At 45.3% G+C, this 19,380-nt stretch overlaps 1 protein-coding gene across 4 annotated transcripts in view; it reads right to left on the reverse strand.

Annotated features, from left to right (window-relative positions):
- The window catches only part of LOC121292639 (metastasis-associated protein MTA1-like), a 145,554-nt gene that overhangs the window by 74,010 nt on the left and 52,164 nt on the right, over positions 1 to 19,380 (reverse strand). For all 4 annotated transcript variants that reach the window (XM_041214876.1, XM_041214877.1, XM_041214875.1 and 1 more), the window contains 5 exons: positions 14,689 to 14,752; positions 11,452 to 11,569; positions 9,351 to 9,453; positions 8,396 to 8,495; positions 1,288 to 1,476 (listed from right to left, as the gene is read on the reverse strand). In XM_041214876.1, the coding sequence (XP_041070810.1) occupies positions 1,288 to 1,476; positions 8,396 to 8,495; positions 9,351 to 9,453; positions 11,452 to 11,569; positions 14,689 to 14,752 (574 nt within the window). The remainder of the gene's footprint in view (positions 1 to 1,287; positions 1,477 to 8,395; positions 8,496 to 9,350; positions 9,454 to 11,451; positions 11,570 to 14,688; positions 14,753 to 19,380) is intronic.

The raw sequence follows: 19,380 nt of genomic DNA on the forward strand, positions 1-19,380 counted from the left end.
GTTCAATAGTAGTCTGCAACAGGAAATTGGGTAAATGTTTGAAAGAGAAAAATTGCAGGGAAAGAGTGGGGGAGTGGGATTAACTGGATTGCCCTTTGAACGAACTGGTGTAGACTCAATGGGCCAAATGGCCATGTTCTGTTCTGTATTATTCTATGATTAAAGTCCCCTGAAATATGATCTCTTGGGAGTTACTGAGTCAGCCCATTTATGGAATGCAAATTGTTCCACAAGAGTTTCGGAAGAACAAGAGAACAAAATTGATTGCATTTTGGCATTGGTATAATAAAGGTTTGCACAGGTTCTTACCAAGCCCGGCTGGAGTTAGGGTCCTGACAGGGAAGCTGCTGGAAATCAGACATCTTCCTTGTATTACAGTGTGTAACAGGATGTCAGGACATCGCTCACAGACACCACATCTACGCAGAAAGCCTTCATTAGTTGACCAGGAGCATTGTTAACTGGCAATGCACAGGCACATTGACTAGACGTCAGCAGGGGCAGTACGTTGAATGCCCTTGCGCTTAGCCTCACAGAGTGCCGGGACACATGGCTACACTTGCTGATCTCTAGTACCGATCTTAGCCATGCCCTGGGTAGGAACAGAAAAGAATTGGGAGCCGTTGAACAGAAAGAAGGCTATGGAATGGAGAAAGAAAAAACAAACCCTCAACCCTGCACTCTCAAATAATTGGTTCAGTCTACCTGGCACCATTACTAATAGTGTGACATTCGTTAGGTAGAGGTATCGGTAATATGGAACAAAGGCTGGAAAATGGAGTTGCATTGCAGATCAGCCAATCAAATGGTGGAACAGGATAGAGTGGCAGAATGACAACATGGAAACAGCCCAAAAGGCTGAAGCCATTATTTATGTTCCACACGAGTCTCCTCGGACCCAACTTTGTCGCACTCCATCAACATAACCTTCTATTCCTTTCTCCCTCATGTACTTGTCTAGCTTCCCCCTTATTGATCTACTCCTATTTCTAGATATCTGACACTGTTATGGTCCATCACATACTGTATTTTGACATCAATAAGGCTTTTATTAGGTAAGGTATTAAGGGGTATAGAATTAGGGTGGGTAAATGGAAGCGAAGTACAAATCAGAAACGATCTAACTGAATGGCCTAAACCTGTTCTAATGCACCATACACTCTACACCACTAATACTGCATACCAGGTAGCTGATAAACACACACTCCTGGTGCTTATATATATCTGAGCTGCTGCCCAGAGTGGGGAAGAGACATGTCATGTCTCCTGCACCTTTGCGCTACTTACAAAATCCTGTTGGATGTCATCAAAGTCCTTCCCATACTTCTCCAGTGCTTCTTCGAACAGGTTGGCCTCTGAAGCAGACCACTCTTCCATTTCATCCCGACATAGCACTGGACCTCCCTGTGGAACTAGTGCAGAGATGGCCCGCGAAACCTCATAAGTACTTTTGTACAGGGTGTCCATGGCATGAAACTGGCAATTTAGAGGGAGGAAAGAATAGACAAGTGAAAGCAGTCTCGAAAAAAACTTCACAAATTGCCTGAGTGACTCTCCCTCTTCATTGCGTGCGAGATGGATAGGAGTTTCACGAGATGCCCACCCCCCTCTTTCGACAAAGGGTAATTACAAACATTTTCAAGTGCTTCTTTTCTGTAATCCCTTCTTTCCCAACAGTCAAAAAGAGTAAGTATGAAGATTTTATAACGTGATTCACTATTGCTGCAGTTTACTAACCCATTTGTCAACCGTGACTCAGCAATAGCATTCTCACCTCTGAGTCAGAAGGCCGCAGGTACAGCTGTTACTCCAGAGATTTGACCACATAATCTAGGCTGCCACTCCAAGGCAGTACAGAGGGATTGCTGCACTGGCGGAGGAGCCGTTTTTCAGATGCGATATTAAACTTTGGTCCCGTCTGCTCTGACAGGTGGATGTAAAATATTCCAAATTTGGAAGAAAAGCAGGGGAACTCTCCCTGGTGACCTGGCCAATATTTATTCTTCAACCAACATCACTAAAAACAGATTATCTGATCATGTATTCCATTGTTGTTTGTGGAACATTGTTGTACACAAATAAACCGTTGTGTTTCCTACATCACAACAGTGACTACACTTCAAAAATATTTCATTGACTGTGAAGCACTTTGGGGCATCCTGAGATAGTGACAAACACTATTTAAATGCAAGTCCAAGTCCTTCCTTTCCTATCTGTGGTAAGGTTATTTAGAGGTGCCTTAATCCCAAGAAATAACTTGTTGATAGGCTGTCTCATAACTCTACTGCACAGTGACTCATGCATTGAGCTAGCCCATTGTAATGACATAGCAATTGGTAAAGGCTGAGTTGTTCAAATCCCAGAGGAAAACTTGAACAACTGTCATAACCTATATTTTCAATTGGTATGTTTGAGATGCAGCTCTGAATTCAGGAATAAACCACCAAGCTTCAAGAAGATTTTTAATATAAAACTAAATTAAACATTTATTAATTTAACAGCTAATTAAACACATACACATGTCTACAAATTACTACCATAATAACTTTTAAACAAATCCCCAAATTAATCATTCCCAGGTAAATCTCCACCAATGCAACAGTAATCCATAGACTTTAAGACACCAGGCAAAGCACGTTGGACCTTACAAATTCAAAATGAGGTCCCTTGCAATTTGGTTCCTTTGCTGACAGTTGTTGGCTTAAGGGCTGGTTAGATCTTACATGCCTCTGCCTCACACACACAAACTCCTCTCAATTTATACCTAGCTTTCCCTTTGAACGTAAATTTTCCATTGTATTACTAGTTTTAAAAAAATTTTACCTTTCCTAACAATAATCCTTTCACTCCACCAATTTTATTATTAATATAAACACATTGCTTGGTGTCCCACAGCTAGGTGCAAGATTTTATCCATTCTTTTGAATGGTTTATTCAACAAATGCAAATGTACTCTTTACCTTTTATCCTTACATTTATCTAATTAACATCTCAAACTACTATACATCAAAGCACCCAGATCAGCTGGCTTTAATCAAATTAAGCCACACATAGACACAGACCCTACAACAATTCCAATTTAAAAATAATTTCCAATAACCTTATAGACATTAATATCTCTTCATGACACCCATGCCAAACTTAAGGGCCTGGATAACGTGTGGGTTTGGGTTGACATGTGGTAATGATGCCACAAAAGTGCCAGATGAAACCAAGATAAACCAGACAACCAATAGCCAGATAAACCAAAAGAAGTCCATCTCTTTTGACCTTCAACTGATTCCCCCATCATCAGCATCCTTAGTCTCACTAATGACCAGATGCTGAACTAGATCAGCCTCATCAATCATGTGGCTACAAGAGTAGGACAGAGGCCGAGTATTCTGTGATGAGTGGCTCACCTCCTAACCTTTCGCAGCCTCTCCATCATCCAAAAGGCTCAAGTCAGGAGTGTGATGGAAACTCTCCACTTTCCTGGATGGGCACAACCACATCAACACTGAAGAACGTCAAAACCATCCAGGACAAAGCATAAACCTCACCAGTGTCCCATCGCCCACATCCTGAGGACAAATAATGACTGGCTGAAGTAAAGCTGTGTAGCAGTGGTTAATGCAGAACAAAGAGGACTCAGGTGAGAACAGCTGGAAGGACCAACACAAGAGCAGATCTTGGGCACCCTAGGAGAAGTGGCTGGAAGGGACTGAGAGTAAGGGTCTTGGGTGGGAGTAGGTGGAGAATATCCTGAGAGGAATGGCCAGAGAGAACTCCTGGAAAAGTGTCTAGAGTGGATTAGCTGCGGGATCTTAGGGAAGAGCTGCCTCAGGCAAGGGTAGGCGAAGGGGATTCGGACAGGTTGAGCAGCGGAGACATCAGATTGAATAAACATCCTGCAATTCTGTGAGATTAACTGAGAATTGGTGACTATTTATATTCCCTCAGGAGATTTACTTTTAAATGGAGAAATCTTAGTGATGGGCCAAGTCTAGAATACAGAACACCACCAAGGTTGAAAAGAAAGACTGAAATTAAAGTCGCTTAATTAAATGGGCTCTTTAGAACCTGAGATAGTAACAGCTCCCAGAGGGAGAGGATACGATGAGCTGAATGGCCATTTTCTGCTTCACATTTTACTTTAAGGCTCTAGAAATTATGTTTTGTGATATTAGAGGTTGAATGATCAATGCATTCCTCAACATGCTTCTCCCAGTTATTATAATGGATGTGTTCTTCTTTCCTGTATTTGAACTATTCCAATCCGGTTCCGAGAGGGTTAGCAAAATTAAACCGATCCTAATGAGGTTTTCATTGGTGATCTCCCTCCGAGGCCAATGGGCGCTATGTGAACGGAGAAGTACAGTGGAGATTGCTTGTCTGAGGTTGGAGCTGAGGCACATTGTCGGGGTAGGAAGAAGGATCTTTGCTCTTTATCTAACTAGTATTGTACTGGATCTGAACCTTCAATGGGGCAATTTTAATATGAGGGAATTTTAATATGTATCAAGCAAATACCAGCTCTGCCCTTGCAATGTTTGATATGCACAGTGTGCAGGGAACGTTATTTCTGTACCTAAGCCACGCTGAACTTGTTCTGGGAGGGTTTGATTGCAGAGCTTAGACACTGGGTGTGTGAATTAGGAAGAGATACATCCCAGTACTAACAACTCTCATATAAAAATTAGAAATTCTGAAAATGCTCAGCATCTGTGGAGAGTGGAGCAGAGTTAATGCTTCAGGTCAGTGACCTGTCGGCTATCAGTCTGTCTCTCGTCTCTCTCTCTCTCTCTCCCTGTCTCTCCCTCCCCCTCCATTTCTCTACCCCTCTCCCTCCCCCTCAGTCTCTCTTTCTCTCTCTCCCCCCCTCCATGTCTCCCTCCCCCTCTCCCTCCCCTCCGTCTCTCTCTTTCTTTCTCTCCCCGTCTCACTCGCCCTCCGTCTCTCTCTCTTACCCTCTTCCCCTCTGTCTCTCTCTCTCTTTCTCTCTCCCCCCTCCCTCCCTCTCCACCTCTTTCTCTCCCCCCTCTCCATTTCTCTCTCCCTCTCCCTACCCCTAACTCTCTCTCTCCCCCTCCCTCTGCCTCCCCCTCTCTCTCCCCCTCCGTCTCTCGCTCCCCCTCCCCCTCCATCTCTCGCTCCCCCTCCCCCTCCGTCCCTCGCTCCCCCTCCCCCTCCCCCTCCGTCCCTCGCTCCCCCTCCCCCCTCGTTCCCCCTCCCCCTCCGTCCCTCGCTCCCCTCCCCCTCCATCCCTCACTCTCCTCCCCCTCCGTCTCTCTCACTCTTCCCCCTCCCTCCGTCTCTCTCTCACTCTCCCCCCTCTCCCTCCGTCTCTCTCTCTCTCACCCTCCCTCCCTCTTCCCCTCCCCCTCTGTCTCCCTTTCTCTCCCCGTCTCCCTCCCCCTCCGTCTCTCTCCCTCTACCCCACCCTCCCCCGTCGCTCCCTCTCCCCCTCCCTCCCCATCGCTCCCTCTCCCTCCCCGTCGCTCCCTCTCCCTCCCTCTGTCTCTGTCTTTCTCTCTCTCCCTCCCTCTGTCTCTGTCTTTCTCTCTCCCCCTCCCTCTGTCTCTCTTTCTCTCTCTCCCTTCCTCTGTCTCTGTCCTTCCCTCTCTCCCTTCCTCTGTCTCTGTCTTTCTCTCTCTCCCTCCCTCTATCTCTGTCTTTCTCTCTTTCCCTCCCTCTGTCTCTGTCTGTCTCTCTCTCTCTCCCTCTGTCTGTCTGTCTCTCTCTCCCTCCCTCTGTCTCTGTCCTTCTCTCTCTCCCTCCCTCTGTCTCTGTCTTTCCCTCTCTCTCCCTCCCTCTGTCTCTGTCTTTCCCTCTCTCTCCCTCCCTCTGTCTCTCTCTCCCTCCCTCTGTCTCTGTCTCTCTCTCCCTCCCTCTGTCTCTGTCTCCCTCTCCCTCCCTCTCCCTCCCTCTGTCTCTGTCTCTCTCTCCCTACCTCTGTCTCTCTCTCCCCCCCTCTGTCTCCCTCTCCCCCCCTCTGTCTCCCTCTCTCCCCCCCTCTGTCTCCCTCTCTCCCCCCCTCTGTCTCCCTCTCTCCCCCCCTCTGTCTCCCTCTCTCCCCCCCTCTGTGTCTCTCTCTCCCCCCCTCTCTGTCTCTCTCTCCCCCCCTCTGTGTCTCTCTCTCCCCCCCCCCGTGTCTCTCTCTCCCCCCCCTCTGTGTCTCTCTCTCCCCCACTCTGTGTCTCTCTCTCCCCGCCTCTGTCTCTCTCCCCCCCTTTCTGTTTCTCTCCATAGATGCTTCCAGACCTGCAGCGTATTTCCAGATTTTCTGTTTTTATTTCAGATTTTCAGAATCTGTAGTATTTTACTATTGTACTAATATCTTTCACTTTAATGAGTGCAACAAAAAAAGTGGCTATGGGCTCTGATAAAACAGAAGTGAGCAGAGGGCAGAGTATGGTAGAAACATGCTGAGTGACCAGCCATGACCATCACAAACAATAATTGCTGGACTGTTATCTTTGCCACATAGAGAACCTATTTTAATCCTTGGCCTCTCTCACCTGGTGCACTAAAGGCCAAGAATCCTTGCTTAATGTTTCCAATAGTGACTCGAGATGGTGGTATTGATGTTGGATGGCTGTTGTCCATCGCTGAATCTGGGGGTGCAAAATTCAGGATCAAGGAAGAAAAAATAGAACAGACAAGGAAGAAAAATGAGGAATTTAGTCTCAGGAAAATATTAATCAATTTTAAGTTGCTGCCAGCGGAAATTAGAGAGAGCCCGGGGGAAGGGGAGTGACAGAGTTAAAATAACTGTGATGACCTTATCCCTCATCAATAGCATATTTATTGGGACTTCCAACAAGTGGCCCAAGTGTCCACCTGATTCAGGAGCCGCCACATGACTGCATATGGCCGTCCAATGAAGAATGCAAAATCCCAATACAATTTTGAGGGACTCATGGTGTGCCTGCACATCATCCACCACCGCCAATAAACACTCCTGCCAGCTGGGTCAGCCTATGGTTTGCCCAATATTGGGGAACAGCAAGCTACAACTGGACATCCGTTTGGAGAATGCAGCTCACCAGCGGCATGGATATGAGGCCCACCCCTTTAAATGGTCTAGCTCTCATGCTGGCAGCAATGGTTGGGAGCTCTGCTCACTAGTTCTGGGTTTGGTGCTAAAACCTACCCCGATAAAGACAGACTAATCTTTGCCCATTGTTGTGCAGACTCTTAAAAGCTGCATTTATATGCTGCCTTCTACAATCTCAGGAAGTGCCAAAGCACTTTACAGTCAAAGTAGTACTCCAGGAATGCAGTTATTGTCGTCATGCAAGAAATACAGCAACCGGTTTGCAAACAGTAAGCTCCCACAAACAATAATGAAATAATCACCAGATCATCTCTTTTTAGTGGTGATGATTGAAGAATAAATATTGGCCAGGGCACAGGGGCGAAATTCTCTGCTTTTCTTCAAAATAGTCCCATGTCCCATAGTTTTTTTATGACAATCTACGAGGGGATGTGGGGCTTGATTTAACATCTCATTCGATCTACGGTACCTCCAACAATGCAGCACTGTCTCAGTACAGTACTGCAGTGCCAGCCTAGATTTGTGCTCAAGTCTTGGAAGTGAAACTTGAACCCACGATCCTTTGGCTCAGAGACAAGAGTGCTACCAACTGAGACATAGCTGACAGTACTGATCAAGCTGAATACAGTGAAGATTCACATCACAGGAGAACATTCAGCCCATCATATGCATGCCAGCCTAAAAAGACCAATCCAGTCTAATCCCATCTTCCAGCTCTTCGTCCGTAGCCCCGTAGGTTACATCACCTCAAGTGCATACCCCAAATGTTTTTTAAATGCAAGAAAGGTTTCCACCTCTACCCAAGCAACGAGTTCTAAATCTTAAGATAAAAGCAAAACACTGCAGATGCTGGAAGTCTGGAATAAAAATAGAAAATGCTGGAAAAACTCAGCAGGTCTGACAGCATCTGTGGAGAGAGAAGCAGAGTTAACGTTTCGAGTCTGTATGACCCTTCTCCAGAGTTCTAAACCTTCACCACCCTCTTGATGAAAAAAATTGCTCCTCAAATCTCCTCTAATCTTTCTGCCAATTACTTTAAATTTCTGCCCACCATGCCTGTCCCCTCCCCGCCAGTTACTGACCTCTCTGCCAACAGAAACAGGTCCTTTCTATACACTCCATCTCAGCCTCTCATAATTTTACACACCAAAATTAAATCTCTCCTCAGCCACCTCTGTTTCAAAGAAAACAAACCCAGCCTATCCAATCTTTCCTCATAACTAAAAATTTCTATTCCTAGCAATATTCTTGTAAATCTGTCGGCTGAGACTGCAGGTAAATTATGGAAAATACAGTCAACATGAGGAGCAGCAGAGAGACTACATACACAATGAGCAGTCACATGACATTTCTTACCTGGGTGATATCTCTGGAGGCAGCTGCTGCACTCATGTGTAAACTGGGCTGTCTTACTGAACTACTGCAGTCTAAAGCACGGGCGAACGTACCTACAGACCTAAAAAAGGGCCAGAGATGATTACAAATCGTCAACTGTTTGTTAGGACAAGGCAGTTCCAAGAGAAAAAAAAAAGCTTCTTTTGATTTTAATTTACACATTGCTTCCTTGCAGTACAGCCAGTGTGTGACTCCAGCCTCACACCCATGTGGCTAACTCTTAACTGTACTCTCAAGTGGCTTAGCAAGTCACTCAGTTGTATCAAACTGCGCATTGTAGCAAGGCCTCCACCACATAGACTGCAGTGGTCCATGAGGGCACTCCACCTCTGCCTTCCCAATGGCAACTAGGGATGGACCATAAATGTTGGCCTAGCCAGCATTGCCTATCCACAAGAACTAATATTATGTATAAGGAAAAAACCCAGGCTTGTTGAGACTAATTGTAACCCTAGCTGAGATCAATTAAAATATGGATTAAACGCAGACATTCCAGACCCGTACAGTAAGGATTAAACTGTACCGGTGCTTGTATTCGCTGTGGAAAGCATTCTTCCAGTAATCACCAATTAACTTTATTCAATAACACAGACACTTGGGAGCCCCTTTCTATTCTATTTCCTTTGGGTTGCCTTGCCAGAAGTTACAAAGGGCACAGAAGCCCCTAGGGCTCCATTTAGTAGACACACAATAATTTCACTGAATGGCACAATAATGGAGTACAGCAGCATTGCAGAGCGAGGCTCAAAATCACTGAATGACATAAAATGACAAGCCTTGGGCTACGGATATCAGAACTGAGCCTGAAATTCCTTATCAGGTAACCAGGCTCCTTTCTACATTGCACCAACTTTAAAAACAGCTTTGTGATTGACTGTTCACTACACACGTTGTTGGATATGCTGTCAGGACTCACCGAGCCACAACTAAAAACTGGTCAATCTGTTTGTCTGTCAGTGGGGTGTCGCCATCCCAAATCTTGGCTTCCATTTTGGACTGATCTCTTCCATCCTCCTCCCCTGTAATAGAAGAAACTCTGTGATACTGCTCATTGAACCATAAAGAGGCGGTGGGAAAATGCCAGGAGCTTAAACCAGATGGTTGTATAAAATCCAAGTGTCTCCAGAACAGTGGTGAAAAATGATGCACAGTACAAAGTAGTTAATGTAGGAAAGGGTACTCTTCATCATACAATCCAGGGACCATCTGCTACCCATCTCCCCCCTTGAAACTCATTAGCTTCGCTGCTCCATCTTGTCTCTGGGCCTCCATTTACAGACTGTGGGAATCACTGGAGCATGGGAAGCAAGGGAATACCATACTGTAAACTGGGCCATCCCCAAACCACCTTTAACATTATGAAAACCGCAACTGTACTCTCTGAGTGTAGATAATGACTAACAGATTATAGGAGGTTTGTTCATAAAATTAAGGCACATGATATTAAAGGGAGTGGCTCGGGATTGATTGGAAGTAGGTCAAAGGATCAGGTGGGTTTAAGTAATACCCCCAGGGGTCAATGTGGGGACCACTGCTCCTAATACATAAATGATCTGGACTTGAAGCCACAACATCTAAATCTGAATGCAACACTAAGGAGGTGGATTTTGTCAGGGCTTCTCCCATTCCCTGACCCTAAGGTGGGCAGAAACCCTTTTTCCAAGCATAAATGGGAACATAGTCAACTGTGAAGAGGACTGGAAGTGACTGAAGAATGACAAGTTATAATACATTCCAGATATGAAGTTAGGTTTAAGGTGTTAAGTTAGGTTAAGAATTAATTTCCAAAGGTCTTGACAGCAAAAAAGGTTGAAGCCACCGGATGAGTAGGACAGGAGGTATTTTAACCAAGGGAGAGAAAAAGAACTCACATTTATATAGCACCCCTCCCAATCTCAGGTCGTCCCAAAATGCTTCACAGCCAGAAGTACTTTTGAAGTGTACAGAAAGGACAGTGAGTTGCCCATTGTTGGTCATATCAGTTTGAGAAACTGGGGAAGTAATTACCACTTTCCAGCGACATTCACATGCGTAATGTCAGAATTGCCTCATTCATGTAAGCCCAGCAAGTAAAACTTGTAACAAGGAGGGCCATAGCTGGTTTGATTGGCAGCTCAAGTGGTCAATGTCTGGACAAGGAGAGTTGGGGTGGGGCAGAGGTCAGCCTTTTCTCTTCTTGTCCAGCTAAGAAAAAAACAGCTGGAGCAAAAACGGAGCAGTTTGTTAGGTGTTAGTAAGGAACAGAGCCATAGTGAGTTCAGGATTTCTCATTTAGTCTAGGCAATCCAGTTTCAGAGAAATCCTCCTTGAGTTCTTTGCCTGGTTATTCACCAAACCATAGGGGAGGGTAGAGGCAGGCCCCGAGTCTGGCTCAGCTGGAACGGGGGTCAAATCCCGTGCTGTTGGTGATAATCTGGTCACATGCCAACCCTCTAGCCAACTGAGCTAACCGGCCCCCCTCAGAGAAAGTACTGATCAGGGAAGTTGTCAGCCTGCTAACAAAGACAATGTCACATCTCTTGTTATTTTGTAGTCACAAGGAGTGTTATGAAATACATTCAAATTTACCGCTAATGTTACTGTTTATTTCAGCATTCAGAATACAATAAACTAGCTTGTTGGTTCATTTGTAATTGGCTTTGTCCCAATGAAGTGTCCTCTGTCTACATTTCAGAAAATAGGGGAAATGTACGTGAGGAAAGCATACAATTTTACTATATCCAGTTCATGTAACAAAAGCTTTCCACATTTACACCCACCACATCATCCTATCATTAGAAACTGGGCAGCAAAGGTGAACTCTTGATCAAAAGGGACTTACAGGATTGCGGAGTGATGCTGGACCTGAACAGACATCAAACGGGAATCCAAAATCCATAATGAGGAACATGTCTGAATGGATAGCTGTTTTGAAGAACTCAGTGTCCTCTACCTATTCTGATTCCTTAATGGCCCAATCATAAGTCTTTGTTACCATGAATAGAGATATTCATGTGCCAAACCCACTGACCATTTACCTTCTTTCAGTAGGTCTGTAATGTCTGCCTGGTACTGGGGGCCAACACGAATCTCTCCCTTATCTGCCAAAAGGGTCTTCAGTTGTGGATCATAGACGAGCGAATAAAAAAAAGTGTCCTGGAGGGAAAGGAATTAAACATTCAGTGCAAGCTCATATGAAACATGTCTGCCTGCCCTGAGATTGAAATACCAACTGAATTTGAATGAACAAAGACACCAATGTTTGGTAACTTAAATTTTTAAAAACAGTTGATTAACTTTCTTGCTCTCCAAATGAAGGATGAATGTTGTGGCATGAAGTATTTTCTACTTTATGTTTCCAGGGCATATATAGCATGGTTTATATATAGAGTGAAGCTGTCTTTAAACAGTCCTATCAAACATTCCAGGAACATCACGGATTAGATACAGGGTAAAGCTCCCTCCACACTGACTCATCAAACTCTCTCAGGGCAGGTACAATATGGGTTAGGTGCTCCCCTCTCATGTTATAAAAATTCCATGGGCCTCCTGGAACACAACACACATATTGTTTCTTATAAAAATTAGTTACACAATTAAACATATTATTTATTGGTTTTGTTTTACTTTCTTAATATGACTAGGTTGATTGATCGCCTAATCTCCAGTGCAGTACAGAGGGAATGCTACGCTGAGAGGTTGGAAACTGGAGGCAACAAGTGAACCATGAGCTTTTGTGCCCTGCCAACAGGATGAAGGGGTAAAAGAACATTTCTAAATACACACTGATATTATAGACTTAACAAATGTTCTTTTTATGCATACTGCGCTTAGTAGATTTCAAAGCATTGCCGATTAGGACCTGATTAACTTAACGTAGCAGGCAATTCAGGAAACAATCTTGAGATAATACACCACTGTTAGGACATTCAACAAGTTCTTTAAGGAGTGTGGAAGAATCCCAGAATGTTGCTGATATTTAGAGTTATATTTTTCAATGAGCAAAATTTCCTCCAATATATACACAGTCGTTAAGTAAATTTATTACACGAATGATTTGAAAACTGGTCATATATTAACCCCTACCCCTTTAATCAATAACTGGAAATTACATCCAATTTTATTTTTCCACTACGGTCAAGTCAGAGACAACATAACACAGATGTGGTCTGAACCAGGCCCTAAACCCCAGCATTACACCGGGGTGAGAGGGTGCAAAGAGGAAGCTCTCCTTCGGCGCCTCTATTGTTATAGCTAGTTATTTACTATCCACTGGCTGTTGCTCCTTAATAAATTAATTATGGAAGTCTGCTATCTTTTTGATGCTGCTATGATAAACTCAACATGCTCTCTATTGGTCTAGCCCTGATGTATCTCTCTCTGCACTGATCACTCTGTCCTATCACAACTGAAGCTCGATGATGTCTCCCTGACCTAATCCAGCCCTGACTGTAATTGCTGAGCTGATTGGCTTCATGTCACTCATCTAAAATATCATTAAACTGAACAACTGGACTGGCCACATCTGACCCAGAAGTGTGAGGAATTTGGTCAGGAGGGTGGCAGATTGAGACAATAGATTAAACAAATTTGTATCGGTTATTTTTGACGGATCCGTTGAAACATTCTCAGGAACCCAAGGGGACTGTGAACCCATTCTGCACTGTCTCATCAAACACTCCCAGGGCAGATACAGCACTGGTTAGATATGGAGTAAAGCTCCCTCCATTTTGCTCCAGGGAAAGTACAGCATAAGTTAGAGAGTAAAGCTCCCTCCTTATTGTCGTGTCTAATGCTCCCAGGCCAAGTACAGTATGGGTTAGATACAGAGTAACGTTCTCCCTATATACTGTTCCATCAAACACTTCCAGTGCAGATACACACAGGTTAGATACAGAATAAAGCCCCCTCTATGCTGCCCCATCAAACTTTCACTGCAGGTACAGCATGTGTTTGTTACAGAGTAAAGTTCCCTTTACAATGTCCCATTAAACACTGTCAAGGCTACAGCACATGTACAGAGTAAAGCTCGCTCAGCACTGTCCAATCAAACACTCCCAGGATAGGTACAGCATGGGTTAGATAAAATGGCCTAATTTCCCAAAAATCTAGGATCGGTAACTCCCTTCTAGTGTAGGTGTGGGAGTGTGGGTGTGGGGTTTGTAGTATTTGGGAAGAGTTCTTCCTCCCATTGAAGGGGTAACCCTAAAATTGACTGTCCCTTCAGTTGGGGGTGTACCCTGGCAACAACCTTTCCTCTCAGTGTTTAAGATCCTGTTCTGATCCTCTCTTCAACTAGAATCAGTGACTTAGCAGATGTAGTATCCCCGAGTCCCAGCACAGACCTAAGTCCCACACTCGGCAGTGCTCAGTGCTGTGCTTGTGTTTCTCCACTCAGCCTGCATTTATCCTTTAATCTTCAGCAAGCATCCAAAGAAACTTTGCTGAATTAAAAAGAAAAGCTTTTGGATGTCTTTGAAGCATTTTCTCCTGTAGATGAATCGCTCTTAACCTGAACTTTACAGGCAGGATCGGATTATTTCACTGAAATCTCTCTCTTCTCAGCCGTTTGTTGATGTTCTGAGCAAGAGCAGAATGCTCTGCCCTGACTCTAGTCCCACTGACCCATTCCAATCACTTGGGGCAACAAAATCCAACCTTGGTCATCAGCCATATCGGCTTATTCTGGTTCTGTGGGACCTTCAATGCAGCAGACACAGCAGGCTGACTATTATGGGTGTCTTGTTACCAGGGTGGTGGGTGCAGAGGTCGACAGAAAAGGATATGCTGAGGGTGTAAGATCCGAAACAACTGAATTTGTGATTAAATAGTAAAACAGATTTTCTCTTTCCCACCATCCTGATTTTATTCCCTCATCTCCTGAAGGCAATGATGTTACTTTTTTCAGTTATGAGCCTGGATACTGAGTGCTGCTGATATGTTATTTGACTATGGGGGCATCAGCCACAAATCCTATCTTGGCATCAGCTGACATCCACATGCAGGCATTGCACACGCACACACCGAGGCCATCTGTGCCACTCCTCCTGCCATGCTATCCCAGGTCAGAAAAATCAGAAGGCTGGAAGTTAAGCATGAGAACTTGTGGGTGGTGTGGCTCAGTGCTAATCTGCATGCCACCTAAAAGCATTGTGATACAAGATTAGCAAAGAGAAATAACCCATTGTTAAATAATATGAGTAAATAACAAATAATATAGAGACACTTGCATTAAACTGAATGGATCACAAACACTTGCAGAAACTGGTCCTTACCTCACGTTCCAGATAGGATAGAAGCAACTCTGTTTCGTTTAGCAGTGTAACACTGCACTTACCCCTAGAAGAAAAGCAAAAAGCTGTCAGTAAGGGTTCCACTTGGGGTTTTCTGAGCGAACAGGTGTCAAATTCCTCTGTTCCGCTGTCTTAGTCGGAAGTTTGTGGGTTCAAGTCCCAGTCCACAGACTTGATCATAATCTACAATAACACTCCAGTGCGCTACAGAGGGAGTGCTATGTTGTTGGAGATGCCATCTTTCAGGTCTTTCAAACCAAAACCTGTCTGCCCTCTCATGAGGTCATAAAAAAATCACATGGCACTATATTGAATTAGAGCAGGGGAGTTCTCCTGGTGTTTGACCAATATTTACCCATTAACCAACATCAGTAAAACCAACCATCTTGGAATTATAATGCTGCTCTATGTGGAAACTTACACAGTGTACAAATTGCCTACGCCATTTCCTACATAACACCCATGACTATTGTATTTCATTAGTAATAAAGCTCTTTTGGTCTTCCTGATGTCCTGAAGTGTGGTATATAAATGCAAACTCTTGCTAATAGATTCATGTGTGAGTCTTTTTTTTTTTGTTGTGTTGGGACAGTGGCAGCACCAAGGTATGGTAGCACCAGAATACAGACAGTGTAGTTCAGGAACACTGGGGAAGAGAGTTGCTGGGTGCCACTCAACAAAAAAAATACCCACTGTGGCCACGTCCTGGCTCCAAGTTCTGGAAAGTATTGGTTATTCTGATAAAAGTACAATAAGCGCTTTCAAGAGCTTAAAATTAACTTCTCATGGGGAAATACTGAGATGGGGGTTTCTCTCCAGGGCAAGGAGTGGGAAGAAAGGCACAGAAGAGGCACAGGTTTGCTGAGCCGCAGGGAGAGAGCAGGGTGTTGGAACTAGTTAGAGAGATATTTCAAGGGATTGACACAGGCACGATGGTCCAAATGGGCTCCATCTGTGCTGTGACATTCCAAGGAGGAAGCGGGGAATGGTGGTATTTGGCCTGACAAAAGCGAGGGCCTCAGCCTGCTACACTTTTTTTTATTATTCATTCATGGGATGTGAACTTCGCTGGCTGGGCCAGCATTTATTGCCCTAGATGCCCTTGAGAAGGTGATGGTGAGCTGCCTTCTTGAACCGCTGCAGTTCATGCGCTGTAGGATGGGAGTTCCAGGATTTTGACCCAGCAGCAGTGAAGGATTATCGATATATTTCCAAGTCAGGATGGTGAGTGACTTGGAGGGGAACTTCCAGGTGGTGGTGTTCCCATCAACCTGCTGCCCTTGTCCTCTTAGATGGTAGAGGTCGTGGGTTTGGAAGGTGCTGTCGAAGGAGCCCTTGAAGGAGCTTTGGTGAATATCTGCAGTGCATCTTGTAGATGACACACACTGCTGCTTCTGTACGTTGGTGGTGGAGGGATTGAATGTTTGTGGATGTAGTGCCAATCAAGTGGGTTGCTTTGTCCTGGAAAGTGTCAAGCTTCTTGAGTGTTATGGGAGCTGCACTCATCCAGGCAAGTGGGGTGTATTCCATCACACTCCTGACTTGTGCCTTATAGATGGTGGACAGGCTTTGGGGAGTCAGGAGGTGAGTTACTCTTCGCACAATTCCTAGGCTCTGACCTGCTCTTGTAACCACAGTATTTATATGGCTAGTCCAGTTCAGTTTCTGATCAATAGTAACCCCCCAGGATGTTGATAGTAGAGGATTCAGTGATGGTAATGCCATTGAATATCAAAGGGTGATGGTTGGATTTTCTGTTGTTGGAGGTGGTCATTGCCTGTCACTTGTTTGGCACAAATTTTACTTGCCACTTGTCAGCCCAAGCCTGAATATTGTCCAGGTCTTGCTGCAATTAGACATGGACTGCTTCAGTATCTGAGGAGTCACGAATGATGCTGAACACTGTGCAATCATCAGTGAACATCTCCACTTCTGACCTTATGATAGAAGGTAGGTCATTGATGAAGCAGCTGAAGATGGTTGGGGTGAGGACACCATCCTGAGGAACTCCTGCAGTGATGTCCTGGAGCTGAGATGACTGACCTCCAACAATCACAACCATCTTCCTTTGTGCTATCTATGACTCCAACCAGCAGAGAGTTTTCCCCCCGATTCCCATTGACTCCAGTTTTGCTAGGGCTCCTTGATGCCACACTCGGTCAAATGCAGCCTTGATGTCCAGGGCAGTCACTCTCACCTCACCTCCTGAGTTCAGCTCCTTTGTCCATGTTTGTATCAAGGCTGTAATGAGGTCAGGAGCTGAGTGGCCCTGGCGGAACCCAAACTGGGCGTCAGTGAGCAGGTTATTGCTAAGCAAGTGCCGCTTGATAGCACTGTTTATGACCCCTTCCATTACTTTACTGATGATCGAGAGTAGACTGATGGGGCGGCAATTGGCCAGGTTGGATTTGCCCTGCTTTTTGTGCAGACAGACCTGGACAATTTACCACATGGCCGGGTAGATGCCAGTGTTGTAGCTGTACTGGAACACCTTGGCTATGGGCACAGCAAGTTCTAGAGCACAAGTCTTCAGAACTATTGCCAGAATATGGTCAGGGCCCATAGCTTTTGCTCTATGCAGTGCCTTCAGCCATTTCTTGATATCACATGAAGTGAATAGAATTGGCTGAAGAGTGACATCTATGAAGTTGGGGCTTCCGGGGGAGGTAGAGATGGATCATCCACTCAGCAATTCTGGCTGAAGATTGTTGAGGATGCTTCAGCCTTATTTTTTTGCCCATTAGAAAAGGAAATCTGCTGTCTTTAATGGTCTGGCCTACATGTGACTCTATAACCATAGCAATGTGGTTGACTCTTAAATGGCCTAGCAAGCCACTAAGTTGTATCAAAGCACGACAAAATCTAAAAGAAATGAAACCGGACGGACCACCCAACATCGACCGGGTAACTGGAAACAACGACAGCACTTTCAGCCCTGTCAATCCTGCAGAGTCCTCTTTACAAACATGGCTTGTGCCAAAACTGGGAGAGATGCCCCAAAGGCTCGTCAAGAAACAACCGGGCATAGCCATACTCATACCTTACAGACATTGTACCAGACACGACCATCACCATCCCTGGGTATGCACTGTCCCACCGACAAGTCAGGCCCACCAGAGGTGGCGGCACAGTGGTATACAGTTGGGATGGAGTTGCCCTGGCAGTCCTCAATAACGACCCTGAACCCCCTGAAGTCTCATGGTCAAACATGGGCAAGGAAACCTCAGCCCATTACCATCTACCAACCCCCTCAGCTGATGAATCAGTACTCCTCGAAGTTGAACACCATTTAAAAGGCAACTGAGAGTGGCAAGGGCACAGACTGTACTCTGGGTGAGATACTTCAATGCTCATCGCTAAGAGTGGCTCGCTAGTACCACTACTAACTGAGCTGGCCAAGTCCTAAAGGACATTTCTGTGAAACTGAGTCTGTGGCAGGTGATGAGAGAACCAACAAGATGGAAAAACCTGTTTGACCTCATCCTCATCAATCTATCCGTCCCAGATGCATCTGCCCATGACAGTATCGGGAGGAGTGGCTGCCGCACAGTCGCTGTGGAGACGAAATCCCATCTTCACACTGAGGATATCTTTCATCATGTTGTGTGGCACTACCAGGGTGCTAAATGGGATAGATTTTGAACAGATCTAGCAACTCGGCATATATGAGTCACTGTGGGCCCTCAGCAGCAGCAGAAATGTACTCAAACACAATCTGTGACCTGTGAGGGGATCAGACTTGATTCAATGAAGAGTGCAGGAGGGCATGCCAGGACCAGCACCAGGCATACCTAAAAATAAGGTGTCAACCTGGTGAAGCTACAACCCAGGATTACTTGCATGACAAACAGCACAAGCAGCAAGTGATAGACAGAGCTAAGCGATCCCACAACCAACGAATCAGATCTAAGCTTAGCAGTCCTGCTGCGCCCAGACATGAATGGTGGTGGGCAATTGAAAAACTCACTGGAGGAGGAGGCTCCATAAACATCCCCATCTACAATGATGGAGGAGCCCAGTATATCAGTGCAAAAGACGAGGCTGAAGCATTTGCAACCATCTTCAGGCAAAAGTGCTGAGTGGATGATCCATCTTGGCCTCCTCTTGAGGTCCCTAGCATCATAGATGCCAATCTTCAGTCAATTTGATTCACTCCACGTGGTATCAAGAAACGGCTGAAGGCATTGGATACTGCAATGACTATAGGCACTTACAAAATTCCAGCAATAGTACTGAAGACTTGTGCTCTGACCAAGCCGCACCCCTAGCCAAGCTGTTCCCGCACAACTACAACACTGGCATCCACCCAGCCATGTGGGAAATTGACAAGGTTTGTCCTGTACACAAAAATAGGATAAATCCAACCTGGCCAATTACCACCCCATCAGTCTACTCTCGATCATCAATAATTGGTGATACTTTCCATCAACAGTGTGCCAAGTGGCACTTGCTTAGCAATAACCTGCTTACCGACGCTCAGTTTGGGTTTCGCCAGGGCCACTCAGCTCCTGACCTCATTACAGCCTTGGTACAAACATGGACAAAGGAGCTGAACTCAGGAGGTGAGGTGAGAGTGACTGCCCTTGATATCAAGGCAGCACTTGACCGAGTGTGGCATCAAGGAGCCCTAGCAAAACTGGGGTCAATGGGCTTCACTGGAACAATGCAGCAAGC

The sequence above is a fragment of the Carcharodon carcharias genome, chromosome 20 (assembly GCF_017639515.1).
Source record: "Carcharodon carcharias isolate sCarCar2 chromosome 20, sCarCar2.pri, whole genome shotgun sequence".
Lineage (NCBI taxonomy): Eukaryota > Metazoa > Chordata > Chondrichthyes > Lamniformes > Lamnidae > Carcharodon > Carcharodon carcharias.